Source organism: Orussus abietinus, unplaced genomic scaffold (assembly GCF_000612105.2).
Source record: "Orussus abietinus isolate OABI.00-Male unplaced genomic scaffold, Oabi_2.0 scaffold56, whole genome shotgun sequence".
NCBI lineage: Eukaryota > Metazoa > Arthropoda > Insecta > Hymenoptera > Orussidae > Orussus > Orussus abietinus.
The window spans coordinates 345,749-370,655 of record NW_019394240.1 but is presented as its reverse complement, the minus strand read 5'-3'; the positions used below and the strand labels follow the sequence as shown (position 1 = coordinate 370,655).

The following is a 24,907-nucleotide window of genomic DNA, read 5'->3' as shown; positions in this document are numbered from 1 at the left end:
TCATTAAAAAATAATCAATATCGCTATATTAACAGATGCCCCCTCGCGCGCGTTTTACGCCGGGGTGGCGGCGCGTCGCCTCGTGCCCCCATGCCCCATGCCCCCGGGCCGAGCCCCCCCCTGCGACTCGTTTCGCGTTATACTCGCGCGCGTTTCACCCGTAAAAATCAATACTTCGAACGATGCCGCGTTGCCCCGTTGCCCCCGTTGCTCCGTACCCCCGGCGGAGTAACGCAATATCGTTACGGGCTGATCGTGAATTACTTTACGACCGCGATTACTATCGTTATGGTCTCCTCCTACGGCCGAGGGCGAGCAGCCCCTCTCCGTCTTGCCCCGGAACCGGCGAGCTCGACCTCTCTCTCTCGTCCCCTCCCCCCCTATTTGCCACCCCCCGACGGTGGGGGCGGAAATTTCCGGGAGCGCCATGGCGGGAATTTTCAACCTCCCCCGAGATATGCCACCCGGTGGACGCGCCATCGCGGTATCGTTGGGGAGGATTAAAGGTCTCCTCTTTTTCCGTCACCGGCGGGGTGGCCGATCAATTATCGCCCGTCCTGGCCGGAAGAAAGGATCTCGATCCCCCCGGGGGTTTCTCTCGTTCTCTCTTTCCTCCCGGATTTCGTCGAGCCATATTTTCTTTTTCTTTTTTTTTTTTTTCCAAACGCGAGAGCGGTCTGGCTCATGCGAGGGTGATAATGTCGCTAATTATTCGACACGTCGAGCTTGTCGGCCGAGGGGAAACTGTGTCATCGTAACAAAGGGGGGGGATATAATTTAATAGGAAGCCGAGCCCGACTCGAAACGCCGCTCATTAGTCTAATGAAAGTAATGGGGTTTCCCGGATCCACCGAATTTCTTCGCGGTGGAATTATTCCATTCGGCGAGGTCTTCGGGGGTGGCGGCGCAAGGGGCGACGACTCGGGGGGCGAGATGGCTCGGAGATGAGCCGCGCCGATCGAAGCGCCGGACTTCCTGGGCTTGAACGGCCCGGACGAGGGTCCCGACGCCGTCCCCGGGGGTCTATTTTGAAAAACCGAGTCAAGGTGAGAGAGGGCTGTACCCGCGTCCCCTCCTTTGTTCGCTCGGCGAGAATCGACCCAATAAAGAGGTGTGCATAAATTAACCCTCTGGAAGGCTCTCTCCCTTTACCGGACGGATCGAAGGGTGCTGTCGGCATTTCCGCCCGGGCGGCGAGTTGCCACCCTCGGCCCTCGAGTCTCCGATGAATGGGGGCGACGCCGCGAGGAGAAAAGCCGTAAACCTTTCCTCGGGAACCTAGGATGAAAATCACCCCTGAAGTAGGCTCCTGAGAAGGGGGGCGACCACCTCCACCTCGGAAGCCTAAAATCTCTGTCCCGTGTCGCGCGTATCCGCGAATCTTTCAAATTCATTGTGTCTTTCCCCCGAGGGGCTATTCCCTTGGAAATCGGTGAAAACGATTTCCTTCTTTAAGAGCTCATTGCCTTTAATTTCATATGACAAGCAACGAGGCGATTCGGTAACAAGGGACGTTCGGCTGTATCTTGCACCTATGCAGATTTGCCGTCCGAAAGCGTTTCCGGGGGCCAAAGGACGAAGGATCCTTAAGTGAGACACGCTTCCTGGGATGAACGTAACATGTTGGCTCTTGGTAGATCCGGAAGCCCTGCCCTCCTTCGAGGGAATAAATTCTTGTATCAAGATTCATATAAATGCATTCGAAGCCGCGAGCAAAGTTGTACCCCGCCAAGGATATAGACCGTAATACCGCGTGCTTCGGGGTAGATACCTTTCCCTCCCCTGCACCCCCGCGAAATACCTCTTTGGATCTTCCGCCGTTTTCCGGGCCATCCCCTATCTAATCTCGGCTCTAATTCCCCAAAACTATTTCAATCGAGTGCACCCGACAAGAGAGGATCCGCACCGGAAGTGGCACTCGCGCGACTTGGACCGCCAAAAATCGGGATATCGAGCGTTTTCGCCGTTTCCGCCTCGTCTCCGCCTACCTACCCCTCGAGTGTCGTTAATTAACCGATCGATCCATACTTGATGTATGCTCGTTGCGCCCGAAGTTAATTAACGAGAGACCGAATCGAGCAAAATCCCAAAAGCTGGTTAGCGAGACTGACCGCAGAGACGCGGGAAGGTGTATCTCGGGGTTTCGCGAATAACAATACATTGTTGAAAACCCGATCCATTATCGCCGAAACATTACGGCATTACCGCATGACCATCCCTCTGCCATGATCATTTTTCTATCCGATATCCCGCCTTCGTTAATATTTCCCCCCCTGTTTAATTGTCAGAGATGCGCCCCGCCGCTTCGGCGGTCACGCGATACCGCACCGTTGAATGTTTTATTAAACCCCGTTTAATCCGCGCACAATGGTAAATAAGTCCCTAAATCCAGCCCTTTATTTTCAAACTGGCCTAAGTCCATTTGTCAATTATTTTTTGTTGACTCTAATAACGTGCACAACTTGAAGTTAATTATCGTAAACACCGTTTCGCGGTTAAGTATATTCAGAGCATACGTTAATTTTGGACACACACATTTTCGCGGTTATTTAAATAATTAATAACGTCACTTTGAAAGTGGCCTAAGTGGTAATTTTAATTAAATAGCATTTAAAAAGTTAATCTCACTTTTTGGACAGTTGCTTCAGCTGAATAACCAGTACGATTAATTAATGCGGTGCAGCATACGAACACAAACTCTTAAATATGTAAATTTAAATATAACTGGAGTTAGGTCACTTTAAAAATAAACCGCGGAAATATTATATCGGCCCGGACGTTTCCCTCCACCCTGGGATATCGATCGAAGATCGACCCGAAGGAGGTCCTCGAGAGAATTCCCCGCGACCGTCTTTCCGCCGACGGTCTATCCGGTTTCCCCGCATCCGAGGCGACGGAAAGCCGAGCCTTGCGAAGTTCGCAGCCCACCAGGGGTTCCCAGCTGGTCCCGGTTCCTGGCACAGGCGCATGCGCCGTCGCGCCCTACCGATCCGCGCCCTGGGCGCAAAAGGGTTCTCAACTTCCTGGTCGGCTTCTCGCTCGATCTACCGCGCGATTTCAGTCGACGTAACTTCAAAGCCGCTTAATCCTCTTAACGAAGCCATACGATGGACGAGGGACGGCCTCTTCCCTCCTCCGTGAGGGTCCCCTGCCCCTCCGCCGTTTGCGAGCCCCTCGTTAAGTCTAAATCGAGGCACACACAGAGTGCGCCCTGACATTCTCTCCTCGCGGACGTCCTCCTGACCCGGACGGAGAAACGCTGCTCCAATTCCGCGGCCCGTGTAACGGCCCCCACCTTTCCGCGTTAAACGACTAATCGCGCTCGTCGCCGTTTTCCCGCCCGGATTCGATTTTCCGTTGGGTCCGACCCCCGGGGAAAGCCTCCGGGCGCATGGAAAGTGCCACCGGGACTTTCCACTTTTTCGGAGGACTATATCGTCTTCAGCGCGGAATCGATTCGTCCGCCGCTTTTCATTCACTTGGCTTTATTCGCGGGGGGTCCTTCTGCAGGCGAACGGAGGGATGGAGAGGAGAAACGGGGGTTGGAGGCGCAAGGGGGTGGAATATCGAGATGACCAAGAGAGGACATTTGTCAAGATCGGCCGCGACCGCGTCGACTGGCCGTCCCCGTTCCGCGTTCCGTATTCCTCGGGGGTGCTTCCCCTCTCGGGGATATTTCTGGAAAAATCCCGAGGGATGCGCCTCGAGGGTGATGCGCTTTGACCGGTGGAGCGAACGCGGCGCCGCTCCCCCGGGAGGAAGACCCTGTCCAGAGCCGGACACTTGGAGGGTGCAAAGGGTGCAAAGGGTGCATTCAGCACTCGCAACCCCTTAGGAACTTTTCTTCGCGTCCTGGGCCGACCGATTCTCGGGAGGGGGAGTGATGGATGGCGCCGGGGGTGCAACCGCGATATCGGGGATGACGGTAGCATCGAAACTACCCCCGAATTAAATCGCCGGACGAATTGCATTCGGATCTCGAGGGCTTAGTTTTCTTTTTTCTACCGGCCCTCGTTTCATCCCTAGAGATTTTTCTTCGATCTCCCCTAAACGGGGCACGGGGCTGGGGCTCCAAGGGGCGCGATCGCGGTTTCGGGGGTTGTTTGCGGCGAGACTCCCGAAAATGAAATCGCTACGCGGGCCGAAGCCATGTCACGGGAGCCAATTTTTCAACGCTGCCCTATTTTTCGCGTCGATGGCTCCCCCGCGAATGGAAAGGGAGAACGAGGTCCGTCGGTTATCGGGAGAACGACGCGGTTAAAAGGAACGCCCGAAATCCTGTTACTGGACACCCCCTTTCTTTATTTTTTTTTTCCTTTCCCTCCATTTTTCCAGAAGCAGGAAAACCTAGCCACGCGTGCTTGACGGAACTCGGCGATCGGTACGGGAGAAGGTGGACGGGCTCCGCACCCCCGGCGGCAACCCCCGTTATCGGATTTGCCTCCCCCGCAGCCTTTGTGCTCTGCCCAGTCGGGGACCAATAAATATGTTATTAAAATTACCATAACCCGACCAGTAAAACGGAGCATTTTGCAGTTAATTTTCCGCTTAATAATCTCGCCTACGCCGGGGGTAGTTAACCCTTTGGATATGGGCTGCCGCGCGTACCCCGTGTCATATCGGTACCGACCGAGGGGGATGGGGTGGGGCATTAATAACCGGCTTACACGACGAAATTACAAATAGATATCACCACCTACCCCCGCGGGGGTGGCGACTCGTCGAGCCTCCCTCGCGGCTGGCTGTTAAAAAATTAATAAATCCGAATTATTCACCCGGCAGTGCCCTCGACCCCCGGCCCGGCGATCTCTCGAATTTCCCCGCAAACATCCGGAACTCCCTAGGAAATTTAAAACAGGGGGGGAATCGCTTCCGGCGCCCATTCCTTTCCGGCGCCTCCACCCGAGCCCGTCGTCGAGCTCACTCGAGTCGGATTTCGAATCGCTCGGCGTAATCTTCCGGGGAATTTCGTGCGGGAATTATTGGATATCGGGACCGAGAGAGCGAACGGGCTCGAGGACCGATCGGATGATTCTCGCGTTAGCTCGCACCCTGGTGCCGGATATTTATGCTCCCACCGAGAGAGGGTAAAAAGGCGATGCCCATCATTGTGCTCGGCCGGCTGGAATGAATAGCCCGGGGTATCGGGGCCATTTTCGTCTATACTCAATTAGCGATCGGCGTATCAAGCGGCTGATCGAGAGTCCGCCGGAGAACGAGAACTTTAACCCTTTCGCTAGGGCAGTCTCGTCCACCGAAATACCATCCCTGAACATAAACTCGCGCCGGAAATGTGCACAGTGCACAGTGGTTTCTGTACATATACAAATATTGGGTTGATGCATAAGTCATTGCACATTTTTTCAAATATAAAAATCCGCGCAGAAATTAAATGTTCTGACATATGTTATTTTAAAGAGAAATTCTTGCTCTACGAGACAGGGTTTTAATATTTTTGTTAGATTTGATTTTCGGGAATTTTCAGGCAATTAAAATGGAGGGTCGAGTGGAGAAAAATGTGCATTTTCGACACTTTCTTTTGATCGAGTTTAATCGCGGCTCAAATGCTTCCGAAGCGGCTCGTGAAATTTGCGCTATATACGGAGAAGAAGCTATGACCACAAGAACGGCTCAATGGTGGTTTTCGCGTTTTAAAAATGGAAATTTCGACCTCAAAGACAGCACTCGCTCTGGACGCCCGGTTGAATTTGACGAAGAGCGATCGAACCAGCATATCTATGAAAACCCGCGACAATCGACCAGAGAATTGGCACAAGAAATGGACTCACAAAATTAAATCTAAGAAAAATATTAAAACACAGTCTCGTGGAGGAAAAATTTCTCTTTAAAATAACATATAACGTCATGTTAAAACATTTAATTTCTGGGCGGATTTTTATATTTAAAAAAATGCGCAATGACTTATGCATCAACCCAATACTTTTTTCCCCCGACTTGTCCCGGAAATAACGGCGCGATATCCCGATAATTGCTCCGCTGCCTTCCACGGTTCATAAATCCCGCGTAACAAAGCTAAATAAAAGGAGGAACCTACCCCACGCACGATTTAAAGGGAGAACCCGGAGAACGGGCGATTTAGTCCAGAAGGCGCGTTCGCCGATTCCCGGGGTCGTTGCCCTTTAAGTGGTCCTTAAAGGGGAAGGGACAAGGACGATAAAGGGGATCGACCGGCAGGTCGAGAAGACGAAATAAAATCGACGGATGTTTATTGAATACTTCCATTTCGGGGGCGACTAATGGCCTGAGGTTAAAGAAAGACCCTCTCCTTTCGGCGCCTCCACGCTCGAGATCGGGCCCTCCCTTATCCTCGAGTTCGGGATAAGGCGCTCCGCCGCGGGCGTCGGGACGCCCGGGCGACCTACTCAGGATTCCGCAGGAATTTCCCGACGGGCGGCTCGGCGCCGAAACCACTTCGCGTATTTTTCCAGGCTCCTTCGAGGAGGGTCGATCGTTTCCCGAACTCCGCTTCATCTACTTCAAAGGGTGTCATCGTCCGTCGAACTTTGACCTCGCGTTACCCGACGCCCCGCGTCGACGTCGATTTTTCTTTTCGGCGCCGAGTCTATAAACGTCAAAACGACGCGAGATCGCGTACCTGAACGTTTAACGACTTCCCCTGGGAAGACGTGCCACGTGCGTCGAGATACACGTGGCTTAGTTGACAGCGCGAGTGGTTAAGGGGATATGAAAGTGTTCATCCGCGGGTTAATCGTTTATGAAACGTTTCGCCGAACCGAGTGTACCAAATCGTTTGAAATTTCACAACGTGAGTACATAAGCTATAAGGAAGGTCCTGACAATCGTGAAATTTCATTTTTTTTTTTTTTAATTACTAAAATATCTATGAACAAATGTGGACAAAAATAGAAATCTCATGAGTTTCAAGACCTTTCTTGTACCCTCCATATTTATATTGTAAAGCTTGAAACGATTCAGGTACACCCAGTTTGGAAAAAAGTTTCATAAAGGAGACCTCCTCGACGTCACTTTCACATCACCTTAACGCGGAAGGGAGCCGGTCGCTTCCGGGACCTTCGCGGGGGGTCCGAGGCCGTTAGGGCTCCGTGCAACGGCCTTAGCCAGACAATTAACGACGCTTTACGCCCCATCGAGAGTCCCTAGAGCTTTCTTTAATCACGCCAAATGTGTTGGTTTTTGCTCGCCGGCGACGTTACGGTCGGCACCACTTTCTTTCTCCCTCCGCCAGCCTCCACCCTCGTTAGCTCCTTCGCCGGAGTTCTTATCCGCCCCCCTCGACCTACGGATTTTTATATTTGAAAAAATGCGCAATGACTTGTGCATCAACCCAATAGAATTCGGGCAGCGTGGAGTCGCTTAAATTCCCCCCGAGGGGCCGAGAAGCATAATCGCAAAATTTCTCGACTTCGGCCTCGTTCGGGGGAGGAGAGCCACCCCTGCGTTAGGGGCGCGTTAGGGGAGAGCACATACGCGGCGCGTTTCGGACAGCCCCGAATTCTTCCTGACAATTAAGATGCCGGCGGTTGCCTGTGGGAAATTAGGAATGCCCTGGGGAACGAGGAGCTCCCACGGAGGGTGCACTCCCCCAAGGGAACGGGGAAAAGTATTATCTCGGTCGTCACGGACTAACTCGACCTCGGGGAGTCTCGAGCGTCGACGGAGAGTCCGAAGCGAACCTGAGAAAAAATCGAAATCGACTCGGTAAGGCCCCCTAAAAAAGAAATCTAGGTCGGAGAGGTCTCAAAACGGTCGCCGGTCAGAGATTTCGGCGTCGCCGTCGCTTTTTACCCCTAGGCGCGAGTCTCGACGTTTCCAAACTTTATCTCATTCGAGTAGCCGAAGTAGGCGCCCTCGTATCGAGGGCTCTTAATTTTTCCCTCGTTATGCCGGCCGGGCGGAAAAACGCCGGCGGAAAGTCAGTCGGCCGACCGCCCCCCTGGCCGGACTACTTCGCAACCCTCTCCGAGGAGGTTTCGGCCTCCTCGCCGTCGAGATTACCGATATCCCTCCGGAAACCGTGGCTCGTTCCGAAATAAATTCCGGGTAAGCCGTCGTTCCCGGCGATTTGCCGCAATATCGACGGGACGTCCGGGGCTAAATCCGGCCGTGGCAATTTTGCGCCTTTGACTTTTAACGAACGGGCCAAGGCAGGAGCCTTGATTTACGCGCCGCTCGACGGCTTCGGCGTTTTATCTGACGGCGCCGTTAACGCCGATAATTAATGCTATCGATCAAACCGAAAGGCGGCGGTTTCCGCGCCGCGGAGGTAAAAGAGTCGGGATTGACAAATGCCCCGAAGGCCACCCCGAGGGCGGCGTCGCGACGCGTGGCCCTTCCGCGCCCCTCTACGGCGGCGCGAACGGCCGCGGCCGCGGAATCGCGAATTAACGCGCCGTTATTGGCGCGATAAATCTTGGGATTTAATTCGCACGACAAGGGGGCGAGTCGCGGAAACGCAACGATTCGAGGCGCGGTCGAAATCCAACCCCCGGGACGCATCGAGACTCGTTAAGGACCGCGACGGCCGACTCAGCGGAAATGCCTTTGTGCGGCGGAACCGCGCGCGGAACCGGGAGACCGCGGAATAAGCGACGCCTCGCCAGGTGAAAAATGCGCCGCCGGCTTCCACCCGGCGACGCTTCATCAATCTCCTCTCTAATAACTTGGCAGGGTGTCACTTTGCCCGCTCGTTTGCTCGCGGACGATCCGCCGCGTTTGCCCCGCTGCTCGGGATAACGGCCGCGACCGCCCCCGGGGGCGGCCATCGGTGAAATCACTGCCCGAGAGGAAAAGAGAAATGCGCGCTCTCGACCGAACTACGCCATCGCCGGGATGTATTGAGAAACCCTAAGGTGGAGTTTCGCGCCAAATGCACACTCGTGGAGGCGCGAAACCCTGACCTAGTCATTATCTGCGTTAAAAAATTTCCTTTCGATGAAATCACTGTCCGAGAGGAAAACAGAGATGCGCGTTCTCGACCGAACTACGCCATCGCCGGGATGTATTAAGTAACCCTAAGGTAGAGCTTCGCGCCAAATGCACAGATGTATAGACCCGAAACCCTGACCTACTCATTATCTGCGTTAAAGAAATTCGCTCCGGTAGAATCACTGCCCGAGAGGAAAAGAGAAAAGCGCACTTTAGACCGAACTACGCCATCGTCGTGATGTATTAAGTAACCCTAAGGTGGAGTTTCGCGCCAAATGCACACACGTATAGGCGCGAAACCCTGACCTACTGATTATCTGCGTTAAAGAATTTCGTTTCTCCGTTTTAGGGACTGTAGAGTGGTGAGGGACCCGCAGACGCTCAAGTCCAAGGGCTATGGATTCGTGTCCTTCGTCAAGAAGGCGGTAAGTGTTCCTTGCATTCAATTTCCCGCACCGAGACGACGGATCAGCCCCCGGGAGGTCGGAAGAAACTTACCGGAGAGATCCGCGCGATTCTTCCGCCCGAGTTCCGGGGTGGCGGCGCGATTTAACGCGACGGCCGCGGCCGGAAATACGACCCAGGGTTTAAGTTTTTGCCCCGAGTCTAGCCGGAATCGATCGCGAGTCCTTCCCGTAACCGAGAACGCGTCCCGAAGTCGTTCCGCTTGGAAATCCGCGGGCGGCCCCGCGATCCGGAGAGGGCTAGACTTTTCCAGCCCCTCGCCCTCGAGTTTTCCGCCCTCGCGACCCCTCGGAGCGAAGCCAAGCTCGATATTAAAACGAATATCGCGCGTCGGGACGCCTCGCCGGGAACTTGTCGTCTCCCCTCGAGACTCCTCTCTTCCCGCCGTCGGGACGACGCGTTTCGGCCGCCCTAGAAAACGCGGTCCCCTTCTCGCCTCGGGAGAAATGACGAAACCACTCGAGCCACGTTTATGATCGGCCATCTCGGCCTTAATTCCCGCGGCATCCCTTATTTCCTCCTAAATCTCGTTCGGGAGCTCTAAAACTTTGCCCGAGATGTGGTAACGGCCTCCCCCGAAACGAGGCGCCGAAATAGTTGGCCATTCCGGTTCGGCCGCGAACGGCCATCGCGGGCCGCACCAGGTCCGCATTAGGGGCCGCATCGAGAGCCGCACCGGCGCCCGGACGCGGCCGTACGTGCGTGTCGAGCCGAGGTTAGGCTTTACGTTTTACTGGGTCGTTTCGCGGGCCAGCGACGTGTCCCGTCGAGCCGGGGTGCCGAAAATCCGCGACGTAAATCACGGCCGCGCGGATCCCGCGACCCGGCCGCGGCCCGTACGTGCCCCGGAGGATCCGCCGCGTTTACGGCGCGCAGACGGCTCGGAGAGGGTGAGGGGAAGGAGTGCCCTGGAAGCCGCTAGGACTCGGCGTCCCTGTTTTAATGTCCCTATCGATCTGGACCGGCATCTTCACCTACCCACTCCTGGCTTCTACGAGATTACTATTGCCGAAGCCGGCACGGCACCCGAGCATAAATTTCCCCGCCTCTCCATCGCCGCCGCGGAGACGCAAGGCACGACCGGATGGGACCCCGAAACCCGGGGAATCGTTCCAGGGACCGAACCGTTCCTACTATCTCCGTTTTCGCGGTTTTCCGAGCCCAGGACGAGGACCTAGTCCCGATATGTTGCTCGTATCTCGGACATAGACGGGTTTTCCGGACGACGACGTCGGGTGGAGGACGCGGGGCGTCCCACCGCGCGCACTCGCACCCTCCTCGGGGGGAGAAAAGTTTCCTTCGGCCACGTAAGCGAGTCGCTCGCACCACTGATCGAGTAATAACTCGATAATACATGCGGGGTCGTTTTTTTCCACCCTCTGGGCGTCTTTGGAAAGTGTCGCGCAGCGTGTCCTCGGCATGGGAACGCACCCCTTTCGCGACGCGTCACACTCGGGGCAGCCTAGATACGGAAGATATAAATGACCGACGAGTTACGCGTACCCGGCGGTATAAGTAGCCGGGGTATGTTTAAGGTGAAGTGAAACCCCCTTTTCAAATCAGTCGATTCGAGTACAACACTTTTTTTTAAGGGTGTTAGACCAAACCGTCCGAAACTTTGACACGTCACTCCTGATCATCTAAGAATTGTCCTGACACATTGAAATTTCGGATTTTTTTTACAAAATTTTAAACCGAGTAGTCGATAAACTCGCATTTGAACGGGATAAAGGCAAAACAAGTGTTGTATGCGCTTCTATGCCGAAACAATAGGAATACGAGGTCTCGGAGTGAAAATTTAAGCGACCTGGAAATCACAGATGGCGCAGGGGGTCCCTCTGCAGTCAATTAGGGCCCCGGAAAGCACGAATCCAGAGGATTTCTGGAGTTTTACTTCGATTTCTTGATATTTATCGTACGAAAACGACAGGTGGAGTTTGCCATTTGATACAATACTCAATATAATTCGACACAGCTGTCGACATAAAAACCAACGTCAGCAACGTAGGCATTTGGAAGAATCTTCTTTATTGACGTTGATCAAGCTCCTCGACGTGTTTCACTTCACCTTAAGGGCGTCCATAGCAACCCCCCGTAAAATTCATGTCTTCGTTAGATCGACGCCGAGACGCCTCGAGACGCCCCCTTTATTTCAGGGCACTCTTTCTCCCAAATGGGGAGCGAATGCTCATCCCGCTCCGCGGAAAAGGATGTCGATCTGGATCGCGGGGACCTGGACCCTCGACCGGCTTCCGGTTACTCTATCTGGGGTAACCGCGCGAACGTGGCGGCATCATATCGAGGAATGGAAATTCGAATCGGAAATACTTTATCCCGGGGGCGGGAGCCCCCTCTGCCCCCGGGCCGAAATCCCGCAAAATGGCGACCCGCGCGGCACACCTACGAGAACGGGCGACCTTTTCGCCGGAATTTCCGGTCCCCTGCCGACGCTATTTCCCCGACGAGTCCGGACGCGACGGTCGTTCGCGTCGCCGCGTCGGGACGCTCCCTCGTCGTTTCCGTCCCATTTATATCGAGTCTTCGGCTGAGGAATGGACTGCCGAGACGGGCGAACTCTCCCTCGACGAATTCGGAAAATCCCGGACGCCGTTTCTCGTTTCTCCTTTCTCCTTTCCCGTTTCGTTAAAATCGCCCGGAACGGGGTTTCGTTAACTTTGCGGAAACCAGGTCCACGATTATCGCTACTAGGGGAACCTAGGGTTTGAGGTCAGAGGTCGATCGGATCTCGGGCAATTCCTTCCCCTAGCCGTGCCGAGCAGTCATTTAGGAAATCATGAAATTTTAAGGGATTGTCAAAGTGCCATCCGAAGACTCAATCGTTCATGACATCTTTCTCTGAACTGGGGCTACCGAATCGTATCAAACTTCACAACGTGAACGTGAAGACTATGAGGAAGGTCCTGACCCAGATGAAATTTCATTTTTTATGAACAATTTTTAAAATACCTGCAAAGATATGATTTAGATAATGAATTTTCATGGACGCCAAGACTTTCCTTCTAGCCTCCATATTCACGGTATAAAGTTCAAAACAATTTGGTACCCTCAATTCGGTGAAAAGTTTCATAAACGAGATTTCTGAATAGCGACTTTCCCGTCACCTTATCGCCTGAGATCATTAAGAAATCACTGGAGATCGTTGGAAATCGAATCACTGAAACTCTGTCACAATCTTAAGGCCGGCCGTCCCTTGTCACCGAATCGCCGTGTCCTTTATCAAATGAAATGAAAGACTGTCGGTTCTCAGAGAAGTAGATCGTTTTCCCTAATCTCGAAGTTAATAGTTCCCTCGGGCCGTGTCTTATCAAATCTTTGTTCCAGGAGGCGGAGAGCGCGATCGGCGCCATGAACGGCCAGTGGCTCGGCAGCAGGAGCATCCGGACGAACTGGGCGACCCGCAAACCACCGGCACCCAAATCGGAAGGTAAGCAATCGACTGCCCTCCAAAGTCGTATCCGTCCGATTCTCGGACTCGCTCCGTGCGCTCTTTTTCGCTCTATCTTACCCCGACGAGACGCGGCGGGGTTAGGATCCCTAATTCTGGAAAATCTGCGAGATATGGGAAAAGCGTAAAGAAATCCGGAATACTTTTCCCCTTCCGGCGGCGGAAATATGGAATGGGAGAATAGGGGATAGGAGGGCCGCGATTGGCTGTAATGTCTTCCATACAATTCCTGGATCAGTGCCCGATTCGTGTAGATTTTCACACTCGGAGAATTTTAATTTATCGACCTGGATTAAAACTTCTTCCGAAAATTTCTCCTGGATAAAAATTTCTCGTAATTGATTTCGCCTCGTATCGAGATATCGGGGCTTTGACGTTGAACCCGCGACGGGGCCTCCATTGTAGCTGGAGATATGGGAAAAGCGTAAAGAAATCCGGAATACTTTTCCCCTTCCGGCGGCGGAAATAAGGAATGGGAGAATAGGGGATAGGAGGGCCGCGATTGGCTGTAATGTTTTCCGTACAATTCCCGGAATGGTGCCCGACTCGTGTAGATTTTACACTCGGAGATCCGTAGGAGAGCCCCGGTAATGGCGCAAGAACTCCGGGAAAAGACTTCGGAGAAACGTCGTATTTCCCAGTCGCGATAAAGCTCTTCCCCTCGCAAAGCGACTCGAGAATTCGCGGAATCCGCAGCGATCCTTCCTGCCGGGAATTCCGCCGGATCGACGGGCTTCAGAAATTGGGACACTTAATTAGAAGCGCAAGTCGAGGAGATCGAAAGCCTCCTTCGGAAATATCCCGCGGCGAGAAGTGGAAAGCGTTTCCGTGGCGAAAAAAAGAAAATTTACCATCGCAACGCCACAAGACCGCGCGCGTAATAGAAAACGTTCCGATTTTATCGGATCATTTTTTGCCCGGAATTTTCCTTCCCTCTTTATCAATTCCCGACACATTGAATTATCCTAAAACCGAACGCGATTCTCTCTCGAGAAGTTCGCCTCCCCTAGTCGTCCCAAAGCCCGGAAAACTTAAAAAGCGGTTCGTCCCGACGAAAAGCTCAAAGATCGAAGATGAAGGAAGGTAACGTAGAGCTTGGCCCGGAGGGGGGTAAGCACGAATCCAATTGAAGTTGGGAACTAAATGCATAATGAGCTTAGCGGTAGCACCCAAGCCGAGGAAGCATTATTATATTATCATAAGCGACGCGCCCCCTTCTTCGGCCCCCCGGTGGACCGTCGCAAACCGCGACCAACTAATTTCATTCCGCCAGTCTTTAATTAGTATTCCTCGCGAGGCGGCCGAACTCTTTCACTAGACGAGCCGGGTAACGCCGCCACCCCCAGGAACCGCGACCTCGTTGCGAAGCCCGCCTGACCCCCTCGAGAAATTTGCATAGACAGCCGAGGACATCTTTACCGCGTTTCCGCCCCTACGTTCCCCATTTAGCCTGCCAATAAACAAGGAGCGAGGTGCGACAGGAGGCGAAACGCGAGAGACAAAAGCTCTCCCCTCCCCGATTACGACCGTTCCTCGACAGGAGATTCGTCTCTCCTCCCCCAAAAAATTCAGATTAAACAATCCCACCAGCCGAGGAAATTGGGGGGTTAGGGCAGCCCTTAGCTTCGGGAAGAATGGATACCCCCGGGGGGTTGACGGGTTCATTTTTTGATCCCCTTTCACGGTAGGAACGTCTCGAGAGTTGGATCGAGAGTATCCATTCTCCTCGGAGACGGATCTCTTCTCTCCTCCGGTCCCGGTCGATCGTCCAGGTGTTACGAGGACGATTTTTTCCCCGGGCGATATGCAAATGCTATCGGCGCCGATGGCCCCGAGGACGAATCCCCCTAGGAGGGCGGCCACAAAGAGTTGGAGTCGCGATCGTCGTTCCTTATCCACTTTGTTGGATCTGCCTCGGGAGGAGGTCCTCTCTCGCCATTTACCTCCCCCTCACCACCCACTTTCGCGTGCACCCCGAGTCGATACTATCCGGCTCGCCCGGAAATGGCAGGAACGCCGCTGGAAAGCGAGCCCTTCTTTATCGCTCTTCCTTCTGTATTTAAATCTCCGATTACGAGCCCACCGCGTCTTGCGCCCATTCCTGGCCAACGTCCCGTGATTGACCTCTCCCGTTTCCCTTTTTCCTCCTTTACGGTGAAGTGAAACACGTCGAGGAACTTGATCGACGTCGCTAAAGATGATTTTTCTAAATGCCTACGTTGCCGACGTTTGTTTTTATATCGACAGCTGTATCGAATTATATTGGGTATAGTACCAAATGGCATACTCCACCTGTCGTTTTCCAACAATAAATATCAAGAAATCGAAGTAAAACTCCAGAAATCCTCTGGATTCATGGTTTCTGGGACCCTAATTGACTGCAAAGGGACCCCCTGCGCCATCTGTGATTTCCAGGTCGATTAAATTTTCCCTCCGAGACCTCGTAGTCCCATCGTTTCGGCATAGAAGCGCATACAACACTTGTTTTGCCTTTATCCCGTTCATTTAATTTTTTTGCCAAGACAATGTTCTAGTGTTTTTTTACATAAAAAAAAATTGATTTTTTTTGCCGGTTTTTTTCAAGAAATCTGCGCGTTAAGGGGTTAAAGGGAGGAGGGTGGCAACCAGGAGATTCCTTCCGCTCGTAATTACCTGCAAACCCGGAAAACCGCTTCCCGATACGGAATCTTCTTCCGGCCTCGGGCAGAAATTTGAAATTCGGAACGGAGAGGTCAGAGAATACGATATCGCGAGGACCGGGAGGAACGCGGGATTAATATTTTAGGCCTCCTGACCGACCGCGGGTGAATCTTTCACGAGGCCACCCACCACCCCCCGACGTCGTTCCTCCGCACCGCTCCCGTTCCGTATCTCCGAGCGGGTCGACTGTGCCGAGGGAATCGCAAAGTGGTGTGTTAGAAGGCAGGTTTTTACCCACGCCGTGCATTTAGCCGGAGTACTCGAAGGCAAATGCCGAGAGAAAGAGAGACGCCGGCTCTGGGGGGGGGGGGGGCGGACGAGGAGGCAAAGAGAAAAACGCGACGTACGTCCCGCGCCCGGAAGAAGATGGACAACTATTCGTCGGATATCTCCGGGATTGATCTCCGGCGAAATTTCCAGCCATCCTCCGAGGAGAATCCCCGGTTACTCTTTCCCCCGGATCCCTCTCTCCCTCCTTCTGGGAGAGATTTTTCAAATTCTTTGAAAAGTAACCCTCGACGTTGATCGCGTATTCGAGGAGGAGAGAAAGAGAAGAAGACCCTGGGAGATGCAAGATCGTTTCGGCCAACCCTTTTCGAGGTCCATTGAACGAGGACAATTCGAAAGGGCGGTCCAATGGGTTCAAATTTGAGACCGGAAATACCCAGGCACTGTAAAACGTGGAATATCCGTAAATTAATCGTATATAAACGTTCATTGAACGTATGTAAGATATATAGATATCTATGAACTCTATTGTAGATACACTCAAAGGCTAGATGTCCGGACACGGTACGTAATACATATCGTAGATATCTACAATAGATGGAAGTTAGAATTTAGGTATAAACATTAAATATGCACGAAAGATGTTAGGTTACATGAGGTGTCTCTTTACTTTCCTAAACGTATTTCCTACGATGTTGATTAACCTTTGATAGACGTCTACTGGAGATATTATATATTTTGTATGCGTCAAGAAATAAGTGGATATTTGTAGATCAATAGTGGGTATATAATTTTCGCCTACAATAGACATAAATATTTATATATATCCTTTAGATATTTTATTAGGTTGATGATAGACGATGTACATTTGCTATACCTGTAGACCTAATTTAGACGATTAATTTACGTCTATTCCACTTGATGGGTAGCGTCGGAAGTTCCTCCGGTTTACCCACAGGTACACGAGTCCACTCGGTGCATGGAAATCTCGTATAATGTTGCATATTCTACGCGGTGTTGAATCAAGGAGGATGGAAATGGGTCTTCGGCGTAAAACGGACCTGCCCCATTTCGACGGAGCAGGGGTAGTTTCGGGCGAAATTACGATTGGCAAACATTACGGTCTCGGACGTCTCGGGAGGGCTCCGGAAAGAAAGGCCGAGAGGGCGGGAGGGCGATTCTCTCGAATTCCGAAATCCCGGAGGAATCTCGTCCCGATTTTCCGAGTCGGCCGAGCCTTTTATTCGGGAGCACCGGGAGCGAAGATGGGTAAAATCTCGGCGAAGACCTCCTCCGGGGCAAGCCGGGCGCGAAAACGTCGGCGCGTTTGGAGAGAGTGAAACGGAGAGTGCGGCAGACGGGCGGGAAAAGGAGGGGCGACCGGGCGGAAAGGTGGGCGGAATACGGAGAGGGAGAGCAGCCATTTAATTTGACTGAGTCCCGAAGTTCCCGGCAACTGGGTCAATATTTTATAGCCGCGGCAATTAGTTAACTTTGCGGTTGGGCAAAAATGTGATTGCTGGCACGTGAAAGGGCCAACTAGCTTTCGGGTCAATGCCGAAAGTTGGTATCGGCCGACCGCCGCCAGAGGCGCTGCACCCTCGTTATCGACAGTGGCGCCCCGGGGGACAGCTCGGCGAGTCGCCTAATCTGAAAGCTCGATGCTGTCGTCGTTCCGCCCGACAACGGTAGCGGTTCCGCTCCGAATGTATATAAACCTGGAATTGCCACTTTAGCACAATTCAATAAAATTTGTTGCAAAATTTTGGCTTTGTATAAAGCTAGCACTGCCACGATAAAAAAATAATTGTTAAGTGAATCTTCATCGAAGAATTATATACCAGAAATTATTGCTAATTAACAGCTCGCGGAAAAACCAAATTTCAATTTTCTTGCTCACACCTAAAGGGGTGAATCGCCACCCCTAGTGCTGATCGCAGGACGGAAACATGAAAAACATGGAATAATCGAACTATTTCTTCACGTGGGAATTAATAGCTAATTATTTGCTAATTAATTGCTCCGAGAAGAACCAATAGCTTTCCCAAAAGAGGACGTCGCGTCGGGCGGAATCGTGCGGTACCCTCGGTATCCGCGTTTCCGGAAAGAAAATCGCCACGGTTAGGCGGCGATTCCGTATAATCTCCGTTCGAGTAGTTTCGTTAGATAGGAAAAATGACGAAAATCTGGCATTCCGAATTTCGGGGAACGGCGTCGTTGGGGACGAACGCCGTTACCGAGGCTCTCGCCCCCTGTCGAGCCGGCACGCTACCGAGGCCCTAACCTCAAAATACACCCGGCCCTCCACCCGGAAGACACGATCCCCGGAGCAGCGGAAAGCTCGTAAACGCGGGGTTACGACTCGATCGTGCGCTCCAGGGGGCGTCGCGGGCGTCGCGGGCGTCCCGACCTCGATTCCCGGCGATCGAATCGACGAGAGCGAGATCGGCACCCCGATGCGCCCCGTCCGGGGGCGGGCCGAGTGTCTATTCGTGTCGCGATCGCCCCGAGTGCCCCCGAGTGCCCCCCGGGGGGGACGGCCCCCAACGGAGCGCGTGCCCTTAAGCTCGGCCCGGTGGACGGGATGGCCACCGAGATGGGCCGAAGTCCTTCCAGATCGATCGGAGCTCGCCCCGACGCGTATCTGCGCCGGATATAATCCCGCGTCGGGGCCTGCGGAACGGCCGGATCCCGTCCGCTCCTCCTCTCCTTCGGCCCGTTTCGAAATGATTTCGTTAATTCCTCGTTGGACCGAAATCGCGAGCCATTCCGGGATAATTACTTTTATCGCCGAAGGCTCACCTCGACGAGCTTGTTCGGCGGTTTGTCCGCCCTAGGCCGGGCGGCGGAGCGCGAGCGGAAACGTCAACGGGGGCGCGGCCCCCCCCGGCACGGTTTCGGGGGCCGAGGGGCTCGTCGGGCTTTTTGATTGGCTGCCGCGTCACAACACCCTCCGGCCGCGTATCGACGCATATTCCGGGGGCGCGCATAACAAATTGACCGTAATCGCGCCGCCCGGGCGGAAGGCCGTGCGGGAAACGCGGCCCGTCCGGAAATTCGGCCGCGGCTTCGCGGGCCCCGACGCCGGTCCAAGGAAATTGGACGCTTCGTTATTTACAATTGATCCGCCCCGGGGTGGCGAACCGACTGGCGGAGCGGCCGCCGCTAAGGGGCGGCGCCGCCGCGCGGAAAGGACGCCAAAGTGGATTTTTACTTTGGCGCCCCGCGAGCCATGAAATTCGGGGAGCCGTCCTCGGGGATACGCCCGGGGCCCCTCGATTACTTAGTCCAAATGGGTTCGGGATAAATCTCGAAAACGGGCGCCGAGACGCCGAAAATCCCCCACTGGCGTCCGCGGCCAACGCGGAATTCCGCGAGGACGGAAATCCCGTCGGGACCGTTCTCCTTATCGAATATTATCGAAATCGATTAGCCGTTGATTATCGAAATCGCGCCGACGTGTCGACTCGTTCTTTGCGGCCATTTTTCGAGATCGCGGGGGACCTCGCGAGAGTTTCGTCCGCAAGCGGAAATCGGTCGCGATAAGAGGCGACTCTTTTGCGCCCCCTCCCGAATCGCGATTCCGCACCGGAAAGGAGGGGGAGGCCCGTCCCTGGTAGCCGTTTCCACGGACGGGGCATTTGCGTGTACCCGAGGAGGCTCGGGGGCATTTCCCCCCGCTGTCGTCGCCGCCGCGTTTCGCCCGCGTGCACGCTCGGTCGGCTGCCAAAAGGAAGCCGACTTAAACCCTTGTTTCGTTCGCGTTGCCTTTTTCCTCCCCCTCGGTTATTATTATTCCCTTTTTTTGCCCCACCCCGGCCCCGACTTTCGTCCCTCGCCGCTTTATACGCTTTATGCACTCGAAGTATTTCAAGCCCGGCCGGCTGCTTTGCATGAAATCGTTGTAATTTCGCGGTAATTGAATCGAGAGGGGGAGCGGGTTGGTCGAGTGCCGTCGCTAAGTGAGCCGCCACCCCCGCCGCCGCGGGGGCGTTCGCCCCCGGGCGGACCCGCGATCCGTCGGCGACGGGGTGGCCGGACGCGCGGAAAACATACGGCATAATTAGCCCGGGACGGTAAATAAAATTCCTGGGAAATCGCGACCGGACATCAGATGCGAGTCGAACGCAGTATGACCGCCGCGCGGAGGCACCGCGTTGCGGCCCAGGGGCGGAAACGCTGTCGATCGCGCTATAAACGATCCACCCCCTCTCGGACCCCGAAACCGCGTCGCCGAAGTTCCGTCCGCGTCCGGGTGACTTCGACGGCGCGTTTCCGCACGCTCCGCGTACTTACCATTGTTCCGGAAAACGTGCGGCGCGTATCGAAAGCGCCGCGAACGGAAATAAAGCTCGCGCAATGAAGCCACCGACGATCCCACTTAATTACCTTTGGGAATAAAAGAACCCTCGCAATTACAAGGGAAATTTTCGCCGCAATTCCTCTTTCGCCGTCCGCGCGGTCCCTTGCGCGGTGAATTCAACCGCACCCTATCCCCCGCGCGGAAAACTCCCCCGCGCCCCGAGCCCGCTTTCCCTCGTTTACTTTTCATCGGCGGAGGAGCGCGCCGCGTAGCCGGAAGCGGCCATTCCGGAAACGTCGAGACGGCGCGGCGAGTACGTTCGAATCGCGTCACATACCCGCGGAAAGAGCGGCCGAATCGCGAGCCGCGTACGTGCGAACGACCGATCCGGCCTGGATGGCCGCGTTTCCCGGGGATATTCTCCTCACGGGGGCCCCGGAATCGGTCGCGGCCCCGTTGCGGATCCGCGCTTATCCGCCGAAACCGACCCCTCGCGGTTTTTTCTCCCCCGTTACACCCTTTCCCGACCTTTTTACGAGCGCGCCGCGGCGATACGAACGCGGATACAGAGAATAAACGCGGGGCGTACAGACCCGCGCAGGGGACCTTACGGGGCAAACGCCGCGTTGTCACCGCATCGGGATACGTGTCGTATCGTCTTCTAAGGCGACGGTACGCGGTAGGATTTCAAACCCTGCGGAAAATTTATCAAAATTCGACTTCCCATCTTCCGCATGCTAAAGTCAATCCGTTAATCGTTCCGCACCCTCGACTTGGTGGAGGCGCTGCAACCGGCCGATTCGTCCACGCGGCGTCCGCCCGGTGCGGGCCAGCGTGCGTTTCCGGAGCCGGCGTGACGGGAATACCGCGTAATGCGGATACGTGCCGCCGAGCGCCGTATTGGCCGCATTTATCGAGGGCGCCGATCCGCTGGGGGGTGGCGGAAGGCCCAGAGCCGCGAATTTATGCCGCGACTACAAATCTTGGCTACCGCGCCGGGATTCCGGAACCGGGAGGGAGCCAAGTGGAGCGAAGTGGATCGCGGCCTAGGCTGGAGCCTAGACTCGAGAGCTAGCTTCCGGAACTATCGATTCGCCGACGCGAACTCGCTTATTAGGCAGTCGAAGGTCTCTCTCTCGCGGATTTTTCGGCGCCTCCCCGGTCGCTCTACGAGTTCCGTCCCGGTGCTCCTTGAGTTTCCTCGATCGCGCGTTATTGCCGCCTCGGCAGCCGTAACGAGGACGTCGATTCGGGATTTAGCCCGCAATCTCGACACCCGGGGGAGAAGGCGCGGCCGCGAGGAAAATTAATTCCGCGTCTTAAGGTGAAGTGAAACACCTCGAGGAACTTGATCGACGTCGATAAAGAAGATTTTTCTAAATGCCCGCGTTGCCGACGTTTGCTTTTATACTGACAGCTGGGTCGAATTATATTGGGTATTGTACCAAATGGCATACTCCACCTGTCGTTTTCGTACGATAAATATCAAGAAATCGAAGTAAAACTTCAGAAATCCTCTGGATTCATGATTTCCGGGGCCCTAATTGACTGCAGAGGGACCCCCTGCGCCATCTGTGATTTCCAGGTCAATTAAATTGTCACTCCGAGACCTCGTATTCCCATCGTTTTGGCATAGAAGCGCATACGACACTTTTTTTGCCTTTATCCCGCTCAAATGAGAGTTTATCGATTACCAGAGTGTTCTAAATTGTCGTAAAATTGTCCTGACCCTTTCGATTCTCATATCAGAGCCTTGGATAATTGTATATCGATCGAAATATGAGAGCTCGACGCCATTTTAGTTTTGGTCTGGGCTGAGTTAAGAAATTGTTTCCAAAAATCCGAAATTTCAATGTGTCAGGACAATTCTTAGATGATCAGATGTGTCAAAGTTTCGGACAGGTTGGTCCAATACCCATAAAAAACAATGTTGTATTCGAATCGACCGATTTGAAGGGGGTTTCGCTTCACCTTAACGGGCCGGGATACTTAGCTTTCTTGGGGAGGAAGTCGGGGGTGGTTTATTAAGGCCGATACGTTTCCGCGGAGCGCGTGTCCGTGTTTTCCGCTCGCGGTGCCGCTTCGAGTTGTGCGTAACACGTCCCTCGCGCCGTTCCCCGTATAAAGCGAGGTTATCGAAGTTTCGACGATCCCGCCGCAATAATGGCCGCGACGGCCGCACGTTTTTATTGGCCGACCCGCCGCGGCATCGATTCCGCAACTTGGCGACGTCCTTCCGCACCCGTGGCCGAGAAACCTCGCGTTCGCGCGGAAGAATCGCGCCGTTTGACCCTCGGGGGCGAAACCGCCCCCGATGGAAAAGCTCGCGGGGGCAAATCTACCCCGACGATCCGTCGTCGGCTCGCGTAAGTTTACGAACCACCACTTAAATCGGATATTTTACAGGAGGGTCGTAAGCAGGCGAGTTAACGGCGAGAGAAACAGAGAAACAGAGAAATAGAAACGAAACCGTGCCGTTTAACGAGCGTGTAAGTCTTCCAACGATCAACGCAGCCTACCTACGTGCGTTAATTATTTCCTTTGTTTGCCTCTCTTTCTTTTTCGGCCCGACTCACTTTTACTAACTAATATTCACCTGTTTACCTATTTACCGTCTACCCACGTTTACGCCTACTTTGTATATTTAACTCGCAACGCTCGTTAATATTTGACTACGTTCCACGTTTACCTATTTGCATATTTACATATTTACTTATAATACTTCCTACGTGCTCTCTTCACTTATGGTCTAGTTCTTCATTCTTTTCTCCTTTCTGCTTTCCACTATTTTTATCCCTTATTACCGTAGCTATACCTCGTTATCGTTATTCCATTTCGTGCTGTATGATATTATCGTCCTCTTTATTCGAGCGACTTGCGAGGCTTTCTTTTTTACTTTTCTCCTTTTCCTCTCATCGCCATCGTTCTTCTTTACTTCTCCGAGTGTCTCGGTACTTTAATCGTTATCGAGAAAAAACGCGTCGACTTTTCGTACCCTTCGTCGACTTTTCGTATATTTCGTTGATTTTTCCTACCCTTCGTCGACCTGGTCCGCCCTGGAATCGCGGATACGTCGATTCCAAGGGAAGATTCGCGCGAAGCGGACGACGGAGAAGATGGAAAGTGACACGAGGAGAGGAAGTGGATATCTCTCTCTCGTATGCTTCGAATTTAGCATCGGAAACCACCTTGTTGTTAGAATTGCCATTCGCTCTTTATTCGAGCGACTTGCGAGGCTTTCTTTTTTTCTTTCCTCCTTTTTCCTCTCATCGCCATCGTTCTTCTTTACTTCTCCGAGTGTCTCGGTACTTTAATCGTTATCGAGAAAAAACGCGTCGACTTTTCCTACCCTTCGTCAACTTTTCGTACCCTTCGTCGACCGGGTTCACCCTCGAAACGCGGATACGTCGATTCCAAGGGAAGATTCGCGCGAAGAGGACGACGGAGAAAACGGAAAGTGACACGAGGAGAGGAAGTGGATATCTCTCTCGTATGCTTCGAGTTTAGCATCGGAAAACACCGGAAACCTCGTACCACCTTGTCGTTAGAATTGCCATTCGGTCTTGCGCCCGCGCCCTCGTAGGCACCCTCAGGGGGTAAAGAGTCCCTCTCGATCTTTCCGCTTTTACCGTAACTCACCCCGAACTCCCCCTTCCTGGTGGGAGCGAAACGCACGCGCGGAACACACGCGAGCATACACTCCCCCACCTTCCCATAAATTCTTCACCCCGCGGAAGATATTTACGCGGAGAATCGGCTTATGTCTTTGAACGAGATCCGAAAGTGCCAATATTCCCAAAGCCAGTCGTATATCCGGATGCGTATGCTCGCGTCTTCCCGGAAGCGGAATGCACGAACGCAATGCGTCTCGCAAAACGTCCCCCTGGTATTTAAACCCATGACATATAAATAAAACTAAATTTCACGCATTAGAAAAATACTATTCAATTTGACCGGAGGCAGTTCTCGACCTTAAGGTAGGTCCTGGAACTCGGGAAACTTCACTTTTTATACAAAAATGTTGAGATCATCTATAAACAAATTTTCATAAAATTGAAATTTCATGGTCGTCAGGACCTTCTTTATAGCCTCTAAATTCACGTTGTAAAGCTTGAAATGAATCGGTACACCGAATATGTAAAAAAGTTTAATAAATGAGACCTCCTTGACGTCACTTCGACATCCCCTTAATTCTCATCGCGATTCATCCAACCCCAGTAAAACTGGAATCGCATCGAGTCCAACGGCGGTTTTTTCTTCTCCCTCGAATTTACATGCGACGCTCGGCCACGGCGTCCGATAAAAATGTCGTCCACGTGCAGCCGAGCCGCCGCGGGGGAAGTGCCCCCCGGGGGGCCGCCGGTGCGGATTCGGTCGGGGGCGAATATTGGCGCGACTCGGGGTAGCCCGTGCCAGAAAGTCTAGGGAGATCTCCATTATTTAAGACGTTGAGATACGTACTTTTCAATTCCGGCCGTCCATGGAGTCAACTCCGTGCAAATAATTTACGATAAAAAAAAAATGGATAAGGATCGAAATCGAATTTCCTCCGGGTGAACATTTACCCACTCTCGCCGTCTAATCGCGGTACAATTGCGGTATGGGCTTTCAATTGAGACGATTGCGCCTGGTGTAAGAGGATTCCCTTTTCACGGGAGTCCCCGCCCCCGCGATTAAGGTGAAATGAAACTCCCTTCAAATCAATTCGAATACAACACTTTTTTTAAGGGTGTTGGACCAAACTCTCCGAAACCTTGACACATCACTCCTGATCATCTAAGAATTATCCTGACATTGAAATTTCGGATTTTTTTACA

At 53.3% G+C, this 24,907-nt stretch overlaps 1 protein-coding gene across 1 annotated transcript in view; it reads left to right on the top strand.

Moving 5' to 3' along the window:
* LOC105700252 (nucleolysin TIAR) overlaps positions 1 to 24,907 on the top strand; it is a 249,890-nt gene that overhangs the window by 215,121 nt on the left and 9,862 nt on the right. Inside the window, exons 5-6 of the mRNA XM_012425926.1 lie at positions 9,278 to 9,353; positions 12,736 to 12,838. Of these exons, the coding sequence (XP_012281349.1) occupies positions 9,278 to 9,353; positions 12,736 to 12,838 (179 nt within the window). The remainder of the gene's footprint in view (positions 1 to 9,277; positions 9,354 to 12,735; positions 12,839 to 24,907) is intronic.